The sequence below is a fragment of the Ochotona curzoniae genome, unplaced genomic scaffold (genome assembly GCF_017591425.1).
Source record: "Ochotona curzoniae isolate NIBS_2020 unplaced genomic scaffold, NIBS_Ocur_1.0 contig_392, whole genome shotgun sequence".
Taxonomy (NCBI): Eukaryota; Metazoa; Chordata; class Mammalia; order Lagomorpha; family Ochotonidae; genus Ochotona; species Ochotona curzoniae.
In genome coordinates this window covers 99-23,277 of record NW_024466046.1, presented here as the reverse complement: position 1 = coordinate 23,277, position 23,179 = coordinate 99, and the positions used below count along the sequence as shown (strand labels likewise).

General features: G+C 42.3%; 1 protein-coding gene across 1 annotated transcript; it reads left to right on the top strand.

Moving 5' to 3' along the window:
- Positions 1-14,969: 14,969 nt before the first annotated feature.
- Positions 14,970-22,970, top strand: LOC121158910 (dynein heavy chain 6, axonemal-like). The gene is made up of 5 exons (XM_040983929.1): positions 14,970-15,089; positions 18,045-18,216; positions 21,922-22,026; positions 22,115-22,233; positions 22,831-22,970. Exons 1-5 carry the CDS (start codon positions 15,028-15,030, stop codon positions 22,907-22,909), a joined length of 537 nt encoding a protein of 178 aa, XP_040839863.1. The 5' UTR covers positions 14,970-15,027; the 3' UTR covers positions 22,910-22,970.
- The last annotated feature ends 209 nt before the right edge of the window (positions 22,971-23,179 follow it).

The window sequence follows — 23,179 nt, the reverse complement described above, 5'->3', positions numbered from 1 at the left end:
GGGATACAGGCCTAAAAGGCAGACTTTACCTGCTAAGCCACAATGCCAATCTAGTATCCTTTTAATTCACTAATTTTTTAATTAGTGTCTGTCACATTAGCATAGTTTTCTTTTTTGCTGAAACATTTGAAAGTAAGTTGGTGACATAACGCTTTATCCCTTATTACTTTGACATGCACCAAAAATAAATGACCATCACAATATGACCATGGTAGCATGTTCACATTTAGCAAAGTTAACACTTTTGCTGCTGCTTCTCATTTTTTTAAAATGGCACATCAGATTTACAGAGAGAGAAAAAGATCTTCCATTCACTAATTCACTTCCCAAATGGCCACAACTGCCATAGCAGTGCTTGTAAGGGAAGGATTAACCAATTGAGCCACTGTGTCAGGACCAGTTGTTCTTTTACAAACCAAGCCCTCCCTTTTTTTTTTTTTTTTAATCTCCCTACCTGGACTTTTCTCAAGCGTGGAGTCTTGTGGCTGGATTTTTTTTTTTCATGTTCAGCAACATATTATAAAGTTCTTCTATGTTGTATAAACATGGGAAGTTATTCCTCTTTATAGCCAATAATATTGTTGAAGATTATATTTTATTGATAAAATCATTAGGTGTTTTCACAGTTTGTTATGAATACTGCTTCCATTTATATAGTTTTAAAAATGTTTTGATTTGTAAATCAGAGAGAGAAAAAGCGAATTTTCTATCTGCAGGGTCACCTGTTCACAAGAGGCTGTAATGGCTGCAGCTGAGCTGATCTGAAGCTAGTTGCCAGAAGCTTCTTCTAGGTCTCTCATGTGGGTGCAGGGCCCAGGCTTTGGACCATCTTTTGCTGCTTTCCCAGGCCAACACAGGGAGATGGCTTAGTAAATGTGAACCAGCCAAGACTGGAACTGGTAACCAAATGAGATGCCAGCACTGCAGGTGGAAGCTTAGCCTAACATGCTGTGGCCCCAGCCCTGTGTTTTTGTGAAGCTGTTATCAGAGTGGAATTACTGGAGCATATAGTCATTGTATCTGATTATTTAAGGAAATGCCCATTTCTAAAAGTGACCACAGCGTTTTTACATTCGTTCCTTCCAGCAGTAAATGAGGGTTCCAGTTTGTCTCCTTCCCTGCCGACACTTGCTGTCTGTCTGTCTGATTGCAGCTGTCCTAAGGAGTTAGGGTGTTTTCTCATCCCTTCAGTCCCTTGATGCTGGGGAGGACGGGGACTTTGCAATTAATAGAACATAGCTGGAAAAGACACTGTGGGACTTCTAAGGCTATCATTGCGACAGGTAATAGGACCTCACTGTCTCTCCCAGCACTCACTTTTGCGAGCGAGCCACCGTGTTGTAGGGAAACCCAAGCTACAGGCAGAAGTCCCGTGCAGATGTTGTAGCCAGCAGTGTTGGGCAAGCTGGCAGTTAGCCTTAACGGCCCATCATACAAGTCAGCAGGCAGTGATTCTGCACCTGGAACCATTCCTGCTGAAGCCAAGGGTGACAGAGGTGAGCTATCCGCACCCAGCCCTTCCCCACCTGCAGACTCATGGGCAGAACATCTTAATAGGAACTAGCAAAGACCCTTAATGCCTGGGGGAGAACTGTGCCAGTGCTGACCTTGGAGAGGCTGGGCAGTACGTGGGAAAGTTGGAAGAGCTGCAGAGGAGACAAGAGGGCACTTCACAGATTATGAAACAGCTATGCATGGATTTTTAAAACTGCACCAAAAATAGGTGTATCTTTCAATTTTACTTTTCCATGAACGTAAAAGTATTATTTATTTGAAAGGTGGAGTGAGACAGACAGAGCAGAGGCAGAGAAAGTGATGTCTTACATATGCTGGTTCACTCCTGAAATGGCCACAATAGCTGGGTCTGGTACAGACTAAAGCAACGAGCCAAGAATTGCAGCCATGTCTCCCTTGTGGATGGCAGAGGCTCAAGTACTTGGGCCACCTCTTGCTGCTTTCTCATGCACCTTAGCAGAAAGCTGCATCATAAGTGCAATAGCTGGAACTTGAACCAGCACTATGATATGGGATTGCTGGTGTCACAGGCAGCAGCTTTACCCACTACCACAATACTGACCCCAACTTAAACTTTTTGGTAGACGGTTACGTTCACACTGTACTCCCAATGCCTCTATCAACATGAATTTTGACGTTCCCTTCCAGGTAGCAGTCTGGGCCACAGGGACCCTCTAATATATGGAAAGCCATACATTTAGACTTGGAACAGAGTCTTCTGACATTGACCTGGTGGGAGGAGAATGCAGGGCAAGCAGGCCTACAGCCAGGGAGAAGGGGGCCCTTGATGACACATGTTCATTTTTAAAGGGACCTCAGCCATATATCTTTGAAAAGAACATTGCCTACAGGCTCTGGGAAGGATAAACAAAGTAGTAGAAGCAAAAGATATATATATTTTTTCTGTTAAAAAATATAAAAGCTTGATGATAAGGGCTTACCAGGATTCACTGAAGAGAGGTGACATTGGCACAGGCCCTCTAGCTGGAAATCAGAATGTAATGATAGCCAGCTGCAGGGCAATGCCATTACCGTGTGTCCACTTCCACTTCATAGCTGTCCAAGTCTGGCCAGGGGTGGAGGCATCTCGCCCTTTAGCAAAACAGTCTCAGATATATACCACCGATGTACACACTTTTTTTAATCTATAAGTTGTCTTCAGATCCAACTGTACTGATTTAGTGTGTACATTTAAAAATATATACAAACTAAAAATACCAACAGTAACAGAAGTTCTTGCATTTGAATCCTATCCCCTTCAACATGGGATTATCTTGTACCTCGCTTGAACATTATTGTTCAAACGTTTTGACTTGGTGACATTCCTGACTACCACTGCTTTGCTGTGGGGTTTTGTATGTTCTATTTCGCCAGTCTCAGTTCCGTCACTGTAATAAGAGAGCTAACTGCTGTATGGGCTGACTTCATTATATCACCATTAAAACACTACACCCCAGCGAATAACCTTGGTGTTCAGGGAAGCTGGAGGCTCTCTCCCTTGCCATGACTCACAGAAATGGCTCCTTCTCTCTTGGGCCTCCTCCTGGGCACCTTACGTCATCACCTGTATCAAATTGACAAGCAAAAAGACAGAAGCAGCTTCAACCAGCTAAAAGCTTGCCAGGAAGTGGTACCCAGGAGCATGCATGCGGGTGGCCATGTCCACTTTCAAGGGATGCAAGGAAGTGCAGTCTAGTTTTCTCTGTATGGGAGCTCCATCACCATGGAGGAAAGGAAAAATAGCAGATTTGATCTCTGCCATACTCTGTGTGTTCCTTTGTCAAATTACAAATAGTGACGTGTTACCCAAGAGATATATTTGGAGGAATAAAAGCAGATTATTCAGGGTGGGCTTTGGCATGCAACTAAGACCCATGGCCCCAATCAGAATGCCTGGGTCTGGGTCTCAGTCTGGCTCCCCACTTCAGCTTTCTGCTGATGCACACCAGGGGAACAGCAGAGGATGGCTCAAAGACTTGGGTTTCTGCTACCCATCAGGGAGACCTGGATGGATTTGCTGGGTTCCTGGCTTTGGCCTGGCCCAGCCTTAACTGTTATGGGTGTTTGGGGAATGAACTAGAAGAAATCTCTCCACCCTCCTCCTTTCTGTATGTGTCTTTGCCTTTTCAAATAGATTAGAAAATATTAAAAGAAAAATATTCACAGATATTTAGCCCTGTCTAAGGTACTCAAAACACTAAATCTGGCCTTGTGGAGAGTGGAGAGGCAAGGATGGGAAGAGGTTGGGAGAATGGAGTGACGATCCCTGAGTTGGGAAGGCTGGATTCTCTGTGTACCTCTGCCACCAGCCAAGTGACCTGAGCCAAGGACCTGCCCCTTAGGACTTTGGTCTTCTCTGCTGTGAAAGAACCATTCTGGGCTGTGACTTCTGGCTTTCCACAGCCTTGTGCTTTCTACCTTGTTCTGTGACATGAATGCTTCAGCTCTGGTCATCACTGGATTGACCTCCCTCTCCCCAACTGGAAGACAGAGACAGTCTCTTCTGTCCCTAGAACCCAGGGCTACAGAGAAGCTGCCACCTTCTGTTTATTCCATCTCTATCCACATTCCCGGGTAAGCTCATCCACAGTGCTGGAAACGTTGATTCCTCCCTCTGTGTCACATCCAAATATTACAGATTCTCATCCTACTTGCATTCCATGTGACCAAAAATGCCTGCGGGTGCAGCTTCAGTTCTTATTAACCACAGGGTCTTGGAGAGCATCCTCTAAGTGCCATCCATGGCCCAGGTCCCTGGCAGGATATAGAAGGTGTACCCTATAGGGCAGAGCCTGCTGGGAAAAAAAAGATATTAGATCCATTTTTCTTCCTGTCGCAAGCTATCTTTACAGATAAAACCTTTAGAAACCTGGGCCTCCCACTCCCTGCTCCTCCTGCAACCCACTCCCAGCCAACACCCCCACTTTACACATCCCACTCAGGGAGCAATAAAATCACAGCCACAGTGGGCACAATCCAGTCCTGCTAGGAGTGTCCAGACTGCCGGCCAGCAAGCGCACGTGGCCTTTCCATGTGGGTCCAGAAACACAGAAAGAAAGGAACTGAAGTAAAGGGGACAAATGTTTGCGTTACAAGCTGCTGCGTGATTTCCAGGAGATTTGTTTTCCCAAGGGAAGCGTCTTGTCATAAGCTCATCTCGTAGGCGCAGAGTAGGGCGCTAATGAGCAATGATCATTGTACTCTCCATTCCAGCCAGCGCTTTCATGTGGATCATCTTGTTTATGTAAGACTCATCTGGGAAGAAATGGGTGGGAGGTGGGCAGAGAGCTTGGAACCTGTGCAGTCACACAGCTGTTAATGTAGCAGACACAGGACTGGCACTGAGGTCTTTGAGTTATTGATCCCAGTGGCTCTTTCCTGGACTGAAAGCTCCTCTGAACCCCAAAGCTGCTCAAACCCAGCACCCTTTCTTCCAAAGGAAGAACTGATCAATAAATCAGAAAAAATGCTTAACCTTATTGGCAGGACTTACCTTCCGCACTTACCTTCCAGACTCTCAAACTCAGTGATGATTATGGAGATGGAGGCCATTGCCACACTGACAATGTTTATTGCCAGCTATAAACCTTTCCACCTGCTGCCTAGCTCACCTGTGCAACCTACTATGTGCTATTGGCATGTAGCAGTTGAGGGTCGCTGTGACATCCACTCCTGTCCTGCAGTTCTCTCCTTGATTCCTCTCTCCCACCCTGATACTTCCCCACAGCAGCAGGAAATCGGTGATTGGGTGGTTGTGCGTTGGGTATGCAACATTTTGCTGCTCCATCTTTCATTAAGCTCCAAAGTTAAAATGATTCACGCAGATGTCAAGGTCATCAGGGCTGTGCCAGTTTATTTTAGGAGAATCATTTTCTACAACTCAGATGTAGAGCTGCATGTCAGCTCTAATAGGGTAGAAAATTCTTACCACAGAAAACTCTGCACATTTCGAACCACAGACTCCAGGGGCCTGTGGCGAGCTGCCTGATTTAGTGATCCTTCTTGTTGTGTTTCCTGTATAACGAGTAGGCTCAGTTCCAATCTCAAAGGCAAATGCATATGGAGTTCTAAAGAAGAAAAGGGACATGAGGAAGAGTGATTCAAAATGCGTGCCGCTCTCTCCCAGCAAAATGAATAATTAAACTTTGGATTTGTTTTCTAACAATAATGATAATAGGCAGATGCTGCGGGAAGTGTGGCCATTGCATACTAATGATGGGTTAAGTGAAATATTAACTTTCTCTTGTGTGAAGGGGCTAGGCTAGGGGTGGGAGGAGAGGACCAGCTTGTGAAGGCAGAGGGTCTCACAGAAATTAAGATGCATACTGTTGTGTGATCTTGTCTTAACACTGAGTTCCTTAGGCCTGGGGAAAAACTCTTTTCTGTTCATTGCTTTTTCTCTTTCCTTCCTGTCTCTCTCTGTCTCTCCCTCTTTTCACATCCCTTCACAGTTCTTTGTAACCAAGATTAGTTTGGTTGAATTTAGACTTGGTTAAAAAAAAAAATTATCTGCCCTTTGCTGCTAAATAAATTAATAGTTCAGGAAATAAGGGAACAGAATGAGTCTTCGTATTAATAGCTAATCAGCTATGTATAGCAGCACTATTCATAGTAACCCTCAAACTGGAAACTACCCAAATTCTTATCAACAGGAGAATACATGGATTCTAGCACAGTCTTCCAATGAAATTCAACACTCCAATGAGAATGAGTGGTTTATTACTACTTGCTACATATCCATATGAATCAAAGGAGTTGGGCCTCTTTATAGACACAGAACACTAAAACAGGCAACGTGGCTCTCCCCTGTTGGAAGTGAGGGTTGTGTTTTTTCCTTGCAGGTTGACGGTAATTCAAAGGAGTGCAAGAGGGGCTTCTTTGGTGCTGGGAAATTTTTAATTCTGGAGTTGGGTGTTGGTTCCATTAAATGTATTTCATGTATAAAAAGCCATTGAGCATTTCACATTAGCGTCATCCTCTGTATTATCACTAAAAAGTAAGAAAACATCACTGGGTGCATTTTCAGTAGTAAGTTTACTTAGCAGAATATAACCTACAAACATCCAGATTGGTCCAGGTAGAAATACAACCTAACAAAGCAGCAGATGCCAGCAACCATCCATGCAAGGCTGGTCTTTCTTCTCTGCTCCCCTTTCTTCTCCTCCCAGCCTCTGGAGCCTGTGCATTTGGGCTCCATCTTTCTCCCGCCCAGCTCACCCTTCAGTTCAAGCCACCTGATCAGCATGGTTGGTTCCCTGCCTCCTTCCTGTCTTTTCAGTCATGTCCACTTCCATCTCTGCTCCTTCCTACTTGAGAGTCTTCACACTGTAGAAGGCTTCTTATTAAAGTAAGATAAGGGATCCTAAGTGTTGTGAAAGCAAATAGTTTGGAAGGAAAGGATTTTGAAGAGGTTGATCTTGCTAGGTGAGGCAACTACCACAGCCTTACTATGCTTATATTGTTTCATCTTCCTTGACATGAGGTGGAGAACAAAATGGGCTTGTGTATGGGTGTAGAGAGGTAGTCGTTGACAAAGTAAGTAACAAGATGAAGCCAGGTGAAAGTAGGAGAGGAAACACAATATGACACCATCAGCATAAGGTCAGATGGGAAGCACAGTTCTTGCCTGGCTGAGAGGAACTGCCTTTCAATGATTCTCTGTGCCACCTGTCACACTCTTACCCTCCACAATGGGGTATGGCAGTCTGTTCAAAACTGACAGCGGACTGCAACCCTCCTCTGTAGGGGCCCCTGCCATGTATCATGAGTCACTGGGCAAAACCCAAGCCCCTCACTCCAATATGCCTCTACCTTGCAAGCTCACTGCCTGTCACTTCTTTCATCTTGCAAAGTCCTTTGGGTCAGGACCAGCTATCTTTTGGGACATTCTTCCCCCACATATCTACATGGCTACCCACAAGCTGTGATTGCCATGGGATCTCTCGCCACTCTTGACTGGTTCTAGGGTGGGCTGTTGACCAAGAAGTGGCCAATCACAGTGCCTTTCCTGGCTCACACCTGCTCTACTGCAGGACCAGAAGTGAGCACTTGGGCAAGATGAATAAATTACCATTCTTCTCCAGGACATTTGCATTCATGCACTGAGAAAGAATAATGTCTTTCTCATGAAGTGAAGCTATTGCATTCTTCTTTTAAGAACTTGAGACACTGTGGTTTCTGATCTTAGCAATAGAGACACCCTTAGGAGAGAGGGTAGAAAGGAGAGAAAAGGAGCACGATAGGAAGATATTGGAAGAAAGCAGAGTTGAAGGCCAGAAGGCCAGATGGCCAGATGGTATTGAAGCTCTTGGTTATATCAATTCCTGAAGGCTAATGATCTCCTGTAAATCAACCCTCTATCCCTAGTGTAAACTTCAATTACTTTAACCAACAGTCTTAATTCTGGAATTTTTTTTAACATCTATTAAAGAGAGAGGAAGATCTTTGATCTACTGGTTTACTCCTCAAATGACTGCAATTCTGAGGCAAAGTCAGTCCAAATTCAGAAGCCTACTACATCTGGGCTTCTTCTGCGTTAGCAGTCACATTAGTAGGAAGCTGGAAGGGAAGTGCAGAAGCTGGGACTTGAAGCAATGCTCACGTGGGATGCCAGTGTTGTGATGCTGGTCCTAGTTTCCAACAACTTCTGGGTTTTTGGCATACATGGTCAAATTCTGTGCCAGTCAACTTACTCTCAAAGAAGTTCTTATTTTGTAGCATTTGCCAATTTCTGTGATATGAACACTCTCAGCTCCAGCCAAGGGCCAGCACTGGCACCCCACTGCCCTGCCTCACAGTTTCTCAGCTGGCTCAGCTCACAGTGTTCTGTTCTCCCCATGCTCTTCCCAGCAGCTTTCTCCCCTGGGCTCATTATTTTGTCAAGGCCCATTTCCTGCACCACTCCTTCCAGAATCCGAGGAACCTTCTTTGATTCCTCCCTGCTTTCTTGACTCCCTTGCTTCACCGTTTCTGTTGTACTCACTGCATTAAGTTGAGTAAAGGAAGTCTGCAGACCCTCAGCCTACAAAGGCCATGTCTTAATCATCTCTCAAACCCCCACACCTGCTGTCTGGGTGCCCTTTAGCAGACAGCAGCAGTATGGCAACTCAGCTAGCCTCCGCCCTAGGCGATGCTTTGGTTCAAGGCAGCTCTGTGGGAAATTGCCGATGGGACTAATGAAGGCAGTAAATAAATAATCAAGTGGAGCTCGGCTGTTCTTGGAAATTGACCATGGTCACAAAACACACAGTGCCAGAACTGTTAGTGAGAATCACACTCCAGGGATCAAAAGTCAGCCTTTGTGGCAAAATGTTAGAATGAAAGAAGTAATATTGGTCAGGTTAAGGGCTCACTGCAGCCACATCTCAGACGTGAGGCCGGGTCACACTAGTGTGATGTAAGTGGCTTTGTTTTTTGAAGTCTTACTATTTATTTATAACATCACATGGCCAACTAAACAGATAGTTCAGTCTGCTCTTAAATATATGTGTTTTACAGACATGGTTTGTTTTTATGAGATGTAATTTTTTATGTGGATTCCCACATTGGTACCAGCTTTTTAAAGATAGGAATCATGGTCTTTCTGTAGTATTCGTTGATGTCCTTTGCATGCACTATGATCAGGTTTTCTGCTTAGATGCTCCCCTGGGATAATGGTGTAGGACCTCCCCTCTGTGCGGGGTGAACAGCTGGGGGTCTGGCAGCTAATTTTAGCTAGAGAAAGAACCACTTAGGCTTTTCACACTCCAAAGTGGCTTACTCCACAAAGAGCAAAACTCCAAAGTTTTGCAACATAAGTAGCTTTTATCTTTCCTTCTGATTTGAATGTTATAAAAGACCCCAAAGTATACTCATCGAGCAGTTGGATGAGTAATTCTTTTTTTAAAAAAAGATGTATTTATTTTTATTACAAAGTCAGATATACAGAGAGGAGGAGAGACAGAGAGGAAGATCTTCCGTCCGATGACTCACTCCCCAAGTGGCTGCAATGGCCGGTGCTGTGCCGATCAGAGCCAGGAGACAGAAACCTCCTTCAGGTCCCCCACACAGGTGCAGGATCCCAAAGCTTTGGGCCGTCCTTGACTGCTTTCCCAGGCCACAAGCAGGGAACTGGATGGGAAGTGGGGCTGCCGGGATTAGAACAGGCGCCCATATGAGATCCCGATGCGTTCAAGGCGAGGATTTTAGCTGCTAGGCCACGCTGCCAGGCCCAGATGAATAATTCTGCTTTAACATGGAAATTCCTTTAGGTTTCCTATAGATGTCATTATAGGATGAGTTGGTTAAGCTCATGGCTCAGGTCTGAAGTGTGGTTCTGATGGAGGGGTTTAACATTCCTTAGCTTTCACTTCTCATGGGAACTCTGTTGATACAAGCTTTTGTCAGAACCTGCTTAACTGTCATGCAAATGGGGTCTCAAAAAGAAAACAATGAAAAGGTTAGTACAGTTACCATGGAAAACAGTGTGGAGTCACCTCAAAACATTAAAAATAGAACTAATATATGAATTAACAATCTCACTACTAGGCATAAATGGAAAGGAAAGGAAATCAGTATGTCAAAGAGACAGCTCCACTTCCAAGTCCATTGCTGCTTTCCTCATAATAATCAAGATGTGGAGCTAACTGCAGTGCGCCTCAATGGATGAATGGATAAAGATGTGGTACCTGAATGCTCCTTGACCTTTGATGGTGTTATGTCCTGATAAACATCTTTTAAGCAGAAAATATTGTTAGTCAAAAGTATATTTGGTACAACTACTCTTTCAAACACCATAGCTTAGCAATTTGGTCCACTCAGAGGGCCGTTTTCCCTTGTGATGGAATGGCTAATGCAGAGCTGGCAGGTGCGTGAGGGTGGGGGGTGGGTCAGGATTGGGAGAGAGGATCATGCTGCCTTACACTAGCCCAGGAAATGATCAAATGCAAAATCCAAGAGTGGTTTTTATAGAATGCATATTGGCTTTGTACCATCATAAACCTGAGAATTGTAAGTCAAACCGTCCTAAGTTGGGGACTATAAACCACTTGTTTATAGACAGTTGGAATCCTGTCCAGCCTTAATGAAGGAGGACATCCTGACATTCGTGATGACATGGGTGACCCTGGAGTACAGGGTGCTCAGTGAAATAAGCCAGGCATAAGAAAATAAACACTGCATGACTCCACTTACAGGTGGAGTCCAGAGCCAATAAACTCAAGCAAATAGAGACTAGATGGGGAGACTGGGGGGATGCAGGTAGAAAAATCTAATTTTCAGTTAGTAAATTAGTACTGTCATGGTGGAAAACACTATGGCATTCTTCAACAATCCCAAACTAGAGCTGCCATATAATCCAGCTGTCCCACTCCTGGTTGTGTATCCAAGGGAAATCATGTCAGTTTGTCACAGAAACATCTGCACCCCCACATGTACTGCAGGACTGTTCATGATAGCCAAGAAACAGAATCAACCCACTGATGAATGGATGAGGGAAATGTGGTACATACATAATGGAATACTATGCAGCATTGAAAAGGGTGGAATCATACTCTTTGCAGCCACATGGATGAGCTGGAGGTCATGAAGTGAAAAATTCAAATACAAAAAAGACAGCTATCCCTGGTCTTGGTCTTACTTGTAATGGAGACAAAAAAAAAGTGATGCTGTAAAAGTTGAAAACATAATGTTGGTCACAAGATGCTGGCAAAAAAAAATGATGACGGAGTGAGGAAGAATGGATAGGTGGGTAGATTATAGCTAGATGGGATTAAGAAGTTCTGGGGGCTCTATAATACAATAGGATGATCATAGGTAATGTTAATATACTGTAGTTTTCTATACATCATAAAGCAAATGACTGGGCATTATACAATGTATACATGAACCAAAACATGAACTAGTACTTGATACATGTACAATTTCTATGTGTCTTTAATTTTTTTTTAAGAATTGCTTATTTTTCTATTGGAAAGGCAGATTCAAAGACGGAAGGAAAGACAGAGAGGAAGATCTTCCATCTGCTGGTTCACTCCCCAAGTGGCTGCAATAGATACAGCTGAGCCAATCTGAAGCCAGGAGCCAAGAGCCTCAGGCTTAGAACCATCTCTCACTGCTTTCTCCAGCCCTAAACAGGCAATTGAATGGGAAGTGAAGCAGTTGGGACACAAACCAGCACACATATGGGATCCTGGTGGTTGCAGTTGGAAGACGAGCCATCATGGTGGACCCGTTGCCTTTTCAAAATAAAAATTTTAGTTAGGAGGAATAATTGAAGAGATAATGGTTTCCATCATTAATAACAATGCATTGCATTATTGAACCTTGTTAAGAAAGTAGATTTTAAGTGTTCTTATCACACATGAAATTAGTGTGTGAGGTTATATAAATATTGAACAGCTTGATTTAGCCATTGTGCAATTCATATGTGTTAAAACACCATATTGTTGGCCACATATACATTTAAAAAACTTTTCCATTAAAACAATCTGAAAAGAGAATGAGAAAGGAAATAGTGATTATAATCCAAGAGCATTTCCTTAGATGACAAGCTTGGTTTCCAACATGAGTGGCACCAGATTTATGCCAATGAGCTGGCATTGATGGAAAGCTTAGTTCATGGCTCCCAGCTGAGAACTGCCTGGCCTGAGCTTGTGTTGGGTAAATGGGGGGGGGGGGGGGTAATCGTGCTACCAGGTAGGGATGGAGCCTGCAGGGCCTCAGCCCAGTGGAAAGCTGAGGCTCCAAATAACACCAAGATTTTCTATCTCACAACTAGGGCATTCGGGTGAATGGGAACAATGAACAGGCCACCAGCAGCGTGTACCTTGCCAGTGGGGTTGAACCCCCACTCACCAGGGGTGCCCCATTTGTGTAAAGGTCAAGGAGCCATCAGCATTTAGCATCATAGGCAGCGGCACAGGTGCCCTCTGCCTGCTTCTAAATGCCCCAAGAGGCCCTTCCAGGTAAGGAGACACGTTGGCTTTGGTTCTAAGTCTGCTGCCTTGTTTTGCTATCACTTGGGTACCAGGTGCAGAGCTCACAGCTAGGCCCAGAACAGTGTTGGATGCTCACTGCTCAGTTGGTCAGCACTCCCTACTCTGACTCCTCTGGTGCAGTCCTCCTGAGTCTGCCTAGCTCACCCTTCTGAAGTCTGTGTGGATTGGAGCACAAGGGACAGCCATTGTGTTCACTGAGCTCTGCTCCCAGTGGGCACAGCACGAAAGCACACAGCACCTGCCCCCTTCCAAATGACTGAGTCAGACAACCCAAAAGGCTTGGTGGGGTTTACACAGGAGTGTCTCTCCTGCTGCTTTCTGTCACCTTATTGCCACAATCTGGGACTCCCTTAACTGCATGTGGGTGCCAGAAGGCTAATGAGCCCCCCACCCTGTCCCACAAGGAATCCAGAAGCCCACTCAGCAGCCTTCCTGGAAAGTGTCTGCTTGCCTGACACTGGGTCAACAGATGGCAGATACAGTGAGCCTCCGGCAGATCTGGGGTTGAGTCCTAGCATCGGCCTCGTGCCAACTCCCCTGTCAGTCACCTCTGATCTGAGCCTCAGTTTTCTCAGGTAAAAATGGGAATGATGACAGTGCAGCCCCTCCTGAGAGTTCGGAGCTTAGGGATGTAAAGCCTCACTGGGTTGATCCTTAATATGGGAGGTGATCACAGGTGGTGGGCACGGCTGGCAGCCTGGTTCTGCTCGCATGGTAAGGATGTGGAGTCAAATGAATCAGAAAGCATACATTTCTGCCGACTCTGGCTTATAGCCTTTTTTAAAAAAGCATTTTGATTGTATTTGTTTATTTTATTTGACAGATAAAAATTGTGTATGTTTATTGTTATATAACCTGTTCTAATATGATTATGTAATGGCTAAGTCAAGCTGATTAGCATATCTATTACCTCACACTTTTTTTTTTTCCTGGTGAGAACACTTAAAAAGTACAGTCTTACCAGTTTTCGAGTGTTCAAAACTTTGTTATTGGGCCTGGTATGATGGCTCAGTAGCTAAACCCTTGCCTTGCAACAGCTGGGATCCTGTATGGGTGCTGGTTTGTGTCCCGGCTGCCCCACTCCCCATCCAGCTCCTTGCTTATGGCCTGGGAAAGCAATTGAGGAGGGCCCAAGACTTGGGACTCTGCACCCACATAAAAGACCCACGTAAAAGAAGAAGCTCCTGGCTTCAGATTGGCTCAGCTTCAGTTACTGCAAACACTTGGGGAGTGAACCAGTGGATCTTTGTCTCTCCTCTCTATAAATCTACCTTTCCAATAAAAATTAAAAATCTTAAAAAAAATAAATTAACTACCATTACTATATACAACAGACCTGTAATCTAAGTAAATATAAGTATCATGAAATGGAATCAAATCATTTCAAAATAACACCTGCTTCTATTGCTGTTAAGCAATAGAAACCTATAAAATGTTCCTTATATTCACATGAATTTAATACTAAGCACCTATTTAAAACCAATGAATTCAATTTTGAGAAAAAGTAAATGAATTTTAGGAAGTTTTTGGGGCAGGTGATTATCCTAGAAGAATCAACTTCAATCTAGCTATCGGTACTGAACAATTAGATATTGAAATTTTTTAATAATTACAATAATATTAAATGTGATATTTTTAGGTAAATCTGACAAAACATGGGTGTGTAGTGTCTGTGCAAGGAAAACTAAAAACCCCTCAGAAATTAGGACTCGCGTGAAAGATTGATGTGTCGTGTTCATGCATGAGAAGTAAGACAGGAGTAGAGGAAGGGTTTGTACAGGGAACCTTTCCATGTAATGGATTTTTATTGTCTTCATTGTGCTAATCATTCCACAGGTATAAGCAGACGCTAAAATCTATGCAGCTATAAATGGTGCAGTTTGCCACCTATCAGTCATACTTGGATAAAACTTTCAAAAATCAAGACATACAGAAGTAAATATCAGAAAACGAATACAAATGAGTTACAAGTGGTTTTATTTTTGAGTAGCCAGATAAAAGGATGGCCCAATTCATTATCTTCAAATAAGCATTTCAGCATTAATGTATTTGCCATGATTTTTCTACTATTTTAATATAATATTTGGAAACGATTTGTTATATCCACATGACAGAAATTTCTGAAATCATTTTAAAATGATATCTCTTAAAAAGTGAATTACAGAATAATACAATTGCTTTTATGCTGAAGGGGAAAGTGCTGAAAAAACGTACGGACTCCCTAATGGTGTTTCCTCTGTGATAGGAATTATGAAACAAATGTTGAATGGGAAGTATTTATGCTTAATTCTGTATGTCTATATGTGTTACTCAAACCTTTTTGAGAAGATGTATACATAATAAGAGAATTGGGTAAACAAACATCTCAAACTTCAAAAATGAAATACAGTGACTGATAATCACTGTTCATCTTAGTTTCTATTTTATGACTTTGCAATTTTGTATATTTGCCAGATATTTGTTTCTGTCCTTGCAGGATCTTGTGCATGAATGGACTAATAACCTGACTGTGTTCTCTTATGCCCTTGAGGAATGGATGACTTGTCAACGAAACTGGCTTCATGTTGAGCCAGTCTTTAACTGTCTAGAAATACAAAGGTAAAAAAAAAAAAAAAAAACTTAAAATACCCCACTTAAGATTTGGAAAAAGAAAAAAAAGTGGTTGGTTACCTTCTGTAATCCTTAAGAAATGAACAGTATAGACATTTGAGTATAATGTGCTCAGTAAAAACTTTTTTCTTTCACAGGAAGTTTAAAAGTATTAACATTTAGGAAAAAAGCCTTATTTCTCCAATTCTAAAAATTTGTATCTATTGGATATAAGGAGTGTGTGCACAAACACCCCATCCACTACTGCACTCTTCAGATGCACAGACAGAGCAAAGCAGGAGCATGAACTGGCTCAGGATCCCCACATGGATCAAGGAACTCCACTTGCTACTGTCTTCTTCCCTTTTTTATTATTATTATTTTTTATTATTCTATAGGCCTGCATTAGCAGGAAGCTGACGTTAGGAGGTGGAGGTAGATATTGAAATCAGACATTCTGATATGGCACATGGGCATCTTAACAGGTGTCTTACCCACAAAGACCAAGTGTCCACCCCTTCACAATTATTAACATGAATATGTATAAAGGACCGTGGGGCAAAGTGTCAGATGTGTTGTTATCTTCCTTAAATGATACTTTGATGGGTCTGTTTACTTCTGGAATATCAGTGTTGTTTTAATATATGTAAAAAGCACTTTTTAGTAGCCTTCATACTTTAATAAGATTTTTTTTATTTGGACCACGTAAAGGAATAGAAGACCTGGGAAACTATCTTAAAAATTCTATATTTGCTTTTATTCATAGTATTAAAATCAATTAGCTTTTAACTCTTAAGGGTAATCACTTAATAGTCTTAATAGTGCCTTGGTTGAGATGAATGGTTACCCAAGAAACTATCTAGGAATCATTAATGATTCAGAGTAAATCATACAAGCTAGTGTAGGAGCCATTCTGAAATAAAATGGGAGGTCATGAAGTATGTGAGTGAAAGGTTTGCACGGTAAGAAAGACCACTCATATCAAGATAAGTATACTAAGCATAAGTTGGGGGGAAAAGAATAGCTATCAAAAGCTTGAAAAAGAACTGCTTTTCTGGGAATAATGTCCATATTTTATACGTATTATTATGTATCCTACAAAAGCTTGGTATTCTCCTGTTAACCTGCAGATGGTTGTAAAAAAAAAAAAAAAACACTCACACACACATAGTTAAGCATATCCATAATGGTTGCAACAGCTTTGAGGCTCAACTTTAAGTTTCATTATTGCATTTTAGTAAAAATTTCTTAATAGAAGAGCCAAACACATAAGTATCAAAATACCACTGCTCGTTGCTCTTTTACAGGATTTACTGAGATTGAAAAGATGCTTTTAAACAAGGGATGCCGAAAGCACTTATAAATATGTCTAAAGGAAAGAACAAAATGGACTATAATAGGCCATAGTTTGATGCAGAGGGACAATGAGCCCTGATCCCAATGGGAAGCATCGGGGCAGGGAGGGTGGGGGAAGCAGTAAAGAACAAAAGATCCATCTTAAGGGAGAATGTTGTGAAGGGAATGGGTGAGACTCAAGCCTCACCGTAACACCAGAGGAGTTGGGAGAGTGCTTAGCAGAAGGGAACATCCAAGTTCCTCTCCTAATCGGACTTTTTTTTTTTTATTAATGGCATTGCATTATGGGCACTGGGATTTCCCCCCACACCTCACCGAACCCTCTCCCCATGGTGGATTTCTCCACCTTGCTGCGTTACCGCAGTTCAAATTCAGTTGAGGTTCTTTCATTGAAAGTATTTACCAAGCATAAAGTCCAGTGTCTTATTATCCTAGTGGGTTCAACGATTTCTTGGTGAGACCATCTCTGGTCTGAAAGTAAAGCCAGCAGATTATCATCCCAATCAAGTAAAAGCCGGAACATAAAATCAACAGCCATTTACAACCTTATGGCATTAATTGACATGGTATTTCCTAATCGGACTTTGATCGAGCTGCAGACATGTCTAGGGCAATCACCCAAGGTGTGGAAGGTGATGATGGTGGAAGTATTCTCAGGAGAAATTGACATTTAGAGTCTAAGAGGGGGCTTCCCTCCTCTGGAGAATTCTGTGGAGAAAGAATGCTTGAGTATGCTAGACCAGTGTTGGCCAGGTATGATTTTACATATTTGGGGACATTTTGCAAAGTCTATCAACATTTTTTAGCTGCCATCTAGTGCATGAAGGTCAAATCAAATGTCACACACCTAAAGACTTCCCCCTCACGGCCTCCTCGCTCAACTTCAAGGCATGAAGCATTTGAAGGAAATGACTAGGGTGGGATGGCTGTGGGATACCCAGCTGAGCAGAGAGGAAGGAGCTGGCCCACCAACTTTTGAAGATACTTCAACAGCAGAACAAACATTATCAGCAGATTAGCAATGTGCATGTGGAGAGGCAGCCACATGCTGCTCTCAGAGGAGAGGAAACAGTGATAATATTCCGTGAAGGAAACTTTCCCTACCAGGACTGACCCCTGCCTCGCATTTCCTCATCCCCTAAGACTAGTAGAGCGTTCAGGGAACCCCTCTTATATGCTTGTTCCTGGACTGAGCATCCACTGCCTTCTCATGTCATAAACAGATTACTCTTCCAGAACCCAGATTAAGCAGTGTCCTGTTCAGGAAGCCCCTTCCATACCCCACTGCTTCTCTCGAATTCCACCCATGGTTGGTTTTATTCCATGTATTGACACACAAATCACTACTTTATGTAGAATCCATGCACATCTGTCTTCTACCACATAGTAAATATGCTCTTGTTAAATGATCTTACATTTCATAGTATGGGTATTATTCATTTAAAATGAGCACTCAGAAGTTATCTTTAATCAATGACTGATGAAGAAAAATAAAACCCACAAAGGTGCTTTCTAAATGAAACCATGAAATGTGGCAATGTATTCAGGTTGCACATTTAAATCATAGGACTTTAAAAATATAAAATTTCATCTCTTTTTTTTCTAAAGGCAGCTCCCAGAAGAAACAAAAGTTTTCTCTCAGGTGATTTCCACATGGAAAGAAGTAACATCCAAACTACAAAACAGACTGAATGCTTTGCAAATAATCATCTCCAAAAGAATACCCGAAATTCTGAAAAATTGTAATAAACATCTTGAATTTATAAAGAAAAGGCTTGAGGTAAAAAAAAAAATGAGGAACAAAAATCATACCAATCCTAAAGTAGTGAATGGTTTTATTTTGCAGAAGGAGTGTAATATACAGTAGAAACTAACCTCAAATTCTCTTCTTCCATAGCATAGAGTGAAAATATTCACAAAAGCAATGGAAGATGGACTGATGAAGTGATCTTAGGCAAAAATACTAAACTTTGAAGAGCCAGAATTCCATTATCTCCTTTTAAGTATATTTGTTTATCTTGTATTTATTTGCAAGAGAAGGAAACCAACTGCTTCCACATGTCAGTTTAGTCCCCAAATGCTTGCACTGCCAGGGCTGGGCATAGCTTTACCGTCTCTGTCACCTGGGTGGCTGGTACCCAAGTATGTGAGGTATCATCTTTACCTCCCCAGAGTGTGCAGAAGCAGGAAGCTGGATCGAAGCAAAGGCAGGACACAGTCCAAAACTCTCTTTTGGGATGGAGGTGGGGTGTAATAAATATCCTAAGCAAATGCCCCAAGTTCTATTAAGGTTGAGAAAAGGCAGAGGTACCTTGAGGGGCTTTGTTCTAAATGGGAGAGCATAAAGCACAAGAATTGGCACAAAAAGTACTTCATGAAGGTTAATTGTTTTATTAGTACTAGTACTGTGGCTTTTTTAAGATTTATTTTTATTGAAAAGTCAGATTTACAGAGAGAAGAAAAGACAGAAAGATTTTTCATCCACTGGTTCACTTCCCAAATGGCTGCAAAGGCCAAAATTGAGCTGATCTGAAGCCAGGAGCCAGAAGCATCCTCTAGTTTCCCACACAGGTGCAGGGTCCCAAGGCTTTGGACCATTCCCTACTGCTTTCCCAGGCCACACACAAGCAGAAAGCAGGTTGGGAAGTGGAGCAGCCAAGACAGGAGCCTGTGCCTGTAAGAAATGGAGGTATTTGAATGTAGAGGATTAGCCTATGGAGCCATTGCACCAGCCCCAAACCACTCCTATTAAGTTGATAAATGCAGCAAAAGTTCAAATAGAATATGTTGATGGGCTTATAAATTTCTGATTGTTAAAACATTGAATTGTCATCTTGACATACATATTGCTTAAACAACTAGGTTCTGGTGTTTGAGATTCATGATGTACACATTTACTTTGCTTCCAAAATCAAGATTTTTTTTCAGGCATCACTTTTCCTTGTTAAGCACAGGACACAGATACCAGGATGGCTCTTCTGGAGTATTTAACTGTAGTCAGGGCTTCTATATAGAAAGTTCTTCCAGACAGGCCTTCTTCTGGAACAAGCTATGATCTAGGACAGGTGGTCGTTAAGCCTTCCAGTTATATTTGACACGTGCCTGAATTATTACTGAGGATGATTCCACACCAGACATTTAATCATGGGCTGAATACTGACTTGGTCCAGGCACTGCTGCTGCTCTGTACTGGTTCTACAAAGTTAGAAGACACTTTGCCTACTATTACAGAACTGCAGTGTAAGAGATGAAAGAGCAGAGGAGCATTATAAAACGAAGTATGCCATGACAGCTTGGAGAGTGAGGCCGCAGCAAAGAGAAAGAAAAGTCCCCGTACTGAGAGAAAGGACACTTAATGTGGGTCTTAGGAGTGGGTACTGACTAGGTTAGAGTCCAAACAAAGAGGGTAGGTGAGACATGGAGCCAAGAGCACATGTGGTACCTTCTGGTTTGTGAGCAGTACAGTACAGATGAGACAGGGCACGCGTGGAACAAGAGGGTGAAGGGTCTTGAGAATCACAGTGAGTTACGATTTTCATGAGCATTCAGAGAAAACTTCGAGGCAGCAATGTAATGTAGAAATGCCTCACCACATTGTCACATGAGGAACCAAATTGCAACATGAGCTTGGAGAGGGATGAATGATTTTCAAAGCTGTAGCATGGACAGTGAGGCTGGATATTTAAAGACTAGTTCAAGAACAATAGCAAGACCACAGTGAGGATGAAAGAATGTGGAGCCTGGAGCAGCAGAGCGGCGAGTCAAGTGTAAAAGATGTCCAGGACTGTGGCTGGATTTCTGGTTTGGCCATAAAACGAAAAGCAATGATGCTGCAGAGAAAAGAGCTGGAGGAGAATTGTGTTTGCTCATGCTGAAAATCTAATGCAGATGGGACATTCAGATGAATTCCTCACTTGGCAACTGGGAGTAGTAGTTCTTCCTTGTCTTTGAGTCCTACAATTCCAGTTACCTGTGGCCATTCATGGTCCTAAAAATATCAAGTAGAAAATTGCAGAAAAAATTTAAATTGCATACTGTCCTGAGTAGCATGGTGAAATTTTCCCTATTCTACCCCAAATGTGAATCTTCTCTCCCTGCTCAGCATACTTACTCCATATACATCATTTACTGCTTATGCGTGTGGTAGGCATCCCAGTTCGCAGATGTATGGCATGTATTACAGTGTGATGTATAAATAACATAAGTGTAAGGATTTAGCGCAATGTGCAGTTTCAGCATTTTCTGGGGGAGTCTTGGAATGCATCCTCTGTAGGATAGGGGGATACACAGTGTGGCTGGGCAGAGAGAAGTGATCTGAATGGAAGAAAATGAATATGGATTAAATAACTTGAGAAGAGCATAGTAAGAAGAGTGATAGGAAAATTTGAGAAATGTCAGCATTATGGTGGATGGGACAAAGAGGGACTCTTTTTTTTTGGATTTATTTTTATTGTAAAAGCAGATTTATAAAGAAAAAGAAAGTGATACAGATCTTCCATCCACTGGTTCATTCCCCCAAGTGACCACAATGGCTGGAGTTGAGCCAATCCAAAGCAGGAGCCAGGAACTTATCCAGGTCTCCCATGTGGGTACGGGGTCCCAAGACTTTGGGTCATCCTCCATTGTTCTCCTCTGCCACAAGCAGGGAGCTGGATGGGAAGTGGAGCATCCCTAAAAGAGATCCTGGTACCTGCAAGGCAAAAATGACATGTAATGGCTGTGGGAAAATGGAAAAAAATCAGAGGTTGAAACAAAGGGCAGAGTCAAGTCCTATAGAATTTGCATGCAACAGGAAGACTGACAAGCACTCAGTAGATCGGAGCCAACAGGGGCTCTATGGCAGAATGTGACATGATAGAGAATTAAGATTTTGTGCTTACAGACTAAGAACTTTGTAGCAAAATGGGCAAACAGCTGTTGGAGGGGAACAAAGGGACAGGAAAGGCTTCTTAAACTTTGTACTTGAGAGAGTGCCAAGGGAGAATCTGAAGAGAATAGAACAGAAACCAGTAAGAACTTGTTGACCTGACCAAACTGGATGGCTGGCTGTTTCCTGGTTTGAATCTCCTACGTTGTGGGGAGAGGTGGCGGCAGTGGTGAATCTCCATGAGAGTGCCTAAGCAGGAGGATGTGAGCTCATCTGTGAAATGGGAGCTCCACAGACAGGGAAGCAGTCCAGAAAGGCGAAGTACACAAAGTAAATCGATCATACTAAAATATAGTACTTTGTTAGCTGTGAATAATTTAAGAGGATTTTTGTTGCTGCTTAGGTTTTGATTTCTTTTTTCTAAATTTGCTTTAGGAAAGGTTTTAATGTCTTAAGTATAGCTTTCATTTGGCCTTGGCGTGCTTTTCACAGATACTAACATGTTCCCTACACCATTACTGTTGTAGCTTTTGTGTAGGTAGGTACACATGCGGTTACGAACCTTACCATGAATAAGTATATTTTCTGAACTGCATTTCTCTTGGTTCTTCTGAACAGGACTACCTTGAAATGAAAAGGATGATTTTCCCCAGGTTTTACTTCCTCAGCACCAATGAGCTGCTTGCGATCCTAGCCGGCAGCAGAAACCCTGAGTCTGTACAGGTAACGGCACTCCCCTGTGTTCAGCAGTGCTATTTCCCGAGCATTCCGGGATTTACTCATGCTGTCAATCCACCTTTCCGGTTCACAGCCTCATCTAGTGAAGTGCTTTGAGAATGTGAAGCAGCTGATGATATGCAAGCAAGAGATCGGCCCCTCTACCATAAGGATGCTCATGTCTGCTGAAGGCGAAGGCCTCGTGCTGCACAAGTATGCTGAATATGCTGCTAACCAAGCGTTCAGACCCCTTAAGCCCTCATGCTTTACAACCTCTGAAATTTGGTTTTTCATGGAAGCACTCTAAGCAAACTAAGATATAATATCCTTATTCAAATATGCTGTCACCTTTCTGGATGTCTTCTCATACATATTCATTTCTTTTCAATTAGAAGCAGAGAAGATAATCTTCAAACTCACGGTGCTCATGTATGTCTAGCTTCTGCTCTGTCATTCAGATTTGTTTTGCGTTTCCTACTCTCATTACTGCATGACCTGTTTCGCTAAGCTATCATGCCGGGCCCCCCAAAATGTTTTATACTACAATCTCTCTGTCTCTTACAGATGAATTTTTTTGCATATAATCTAATTACTGTGTAATTTATGGCCTTTATGTAAGAATTCCTTAAAACCTGATTAACTGTTTTCTGTGCAGTTTTCTAAATTAAAATTTGGAATAACCAAAAGATGTTCTAGAATTATAATTGACCCGTGAATATTATTAAAATGTGCCAAAATGTAGTCTAAGTCTATCAAAGGACAGAGCATGAGTTGAAATGGCTTTCTGATTTTTTTTTAAACAAATTACAGGAAAATTCACGTAAGAAGTGCTGTAGAACAGTGGCTGGCAAATGTAGAAAAAAGCATGTTTGAGGCGTTAAAAAAGTAAGTACAAATTTTAAATCCTGAACCTATATATATTTGTTACCTGTATTTAACTCTACCTTTGTCAGGTTTTTTTTGAATCCCAGGTGTAAATGTGAGATTATTTAGCTTTTTCTTTCTACACCTGTCTGATTTTATCTAACATAATGTGCTCCAGGACCATCCGTGTCATCAGAAACAATAAGATGTCCTTATATTCAGACTTAATGTTATCCATTGCATGTAAACACACCATGGTTTGTATATATATACACACACACGTAAAAACAATATA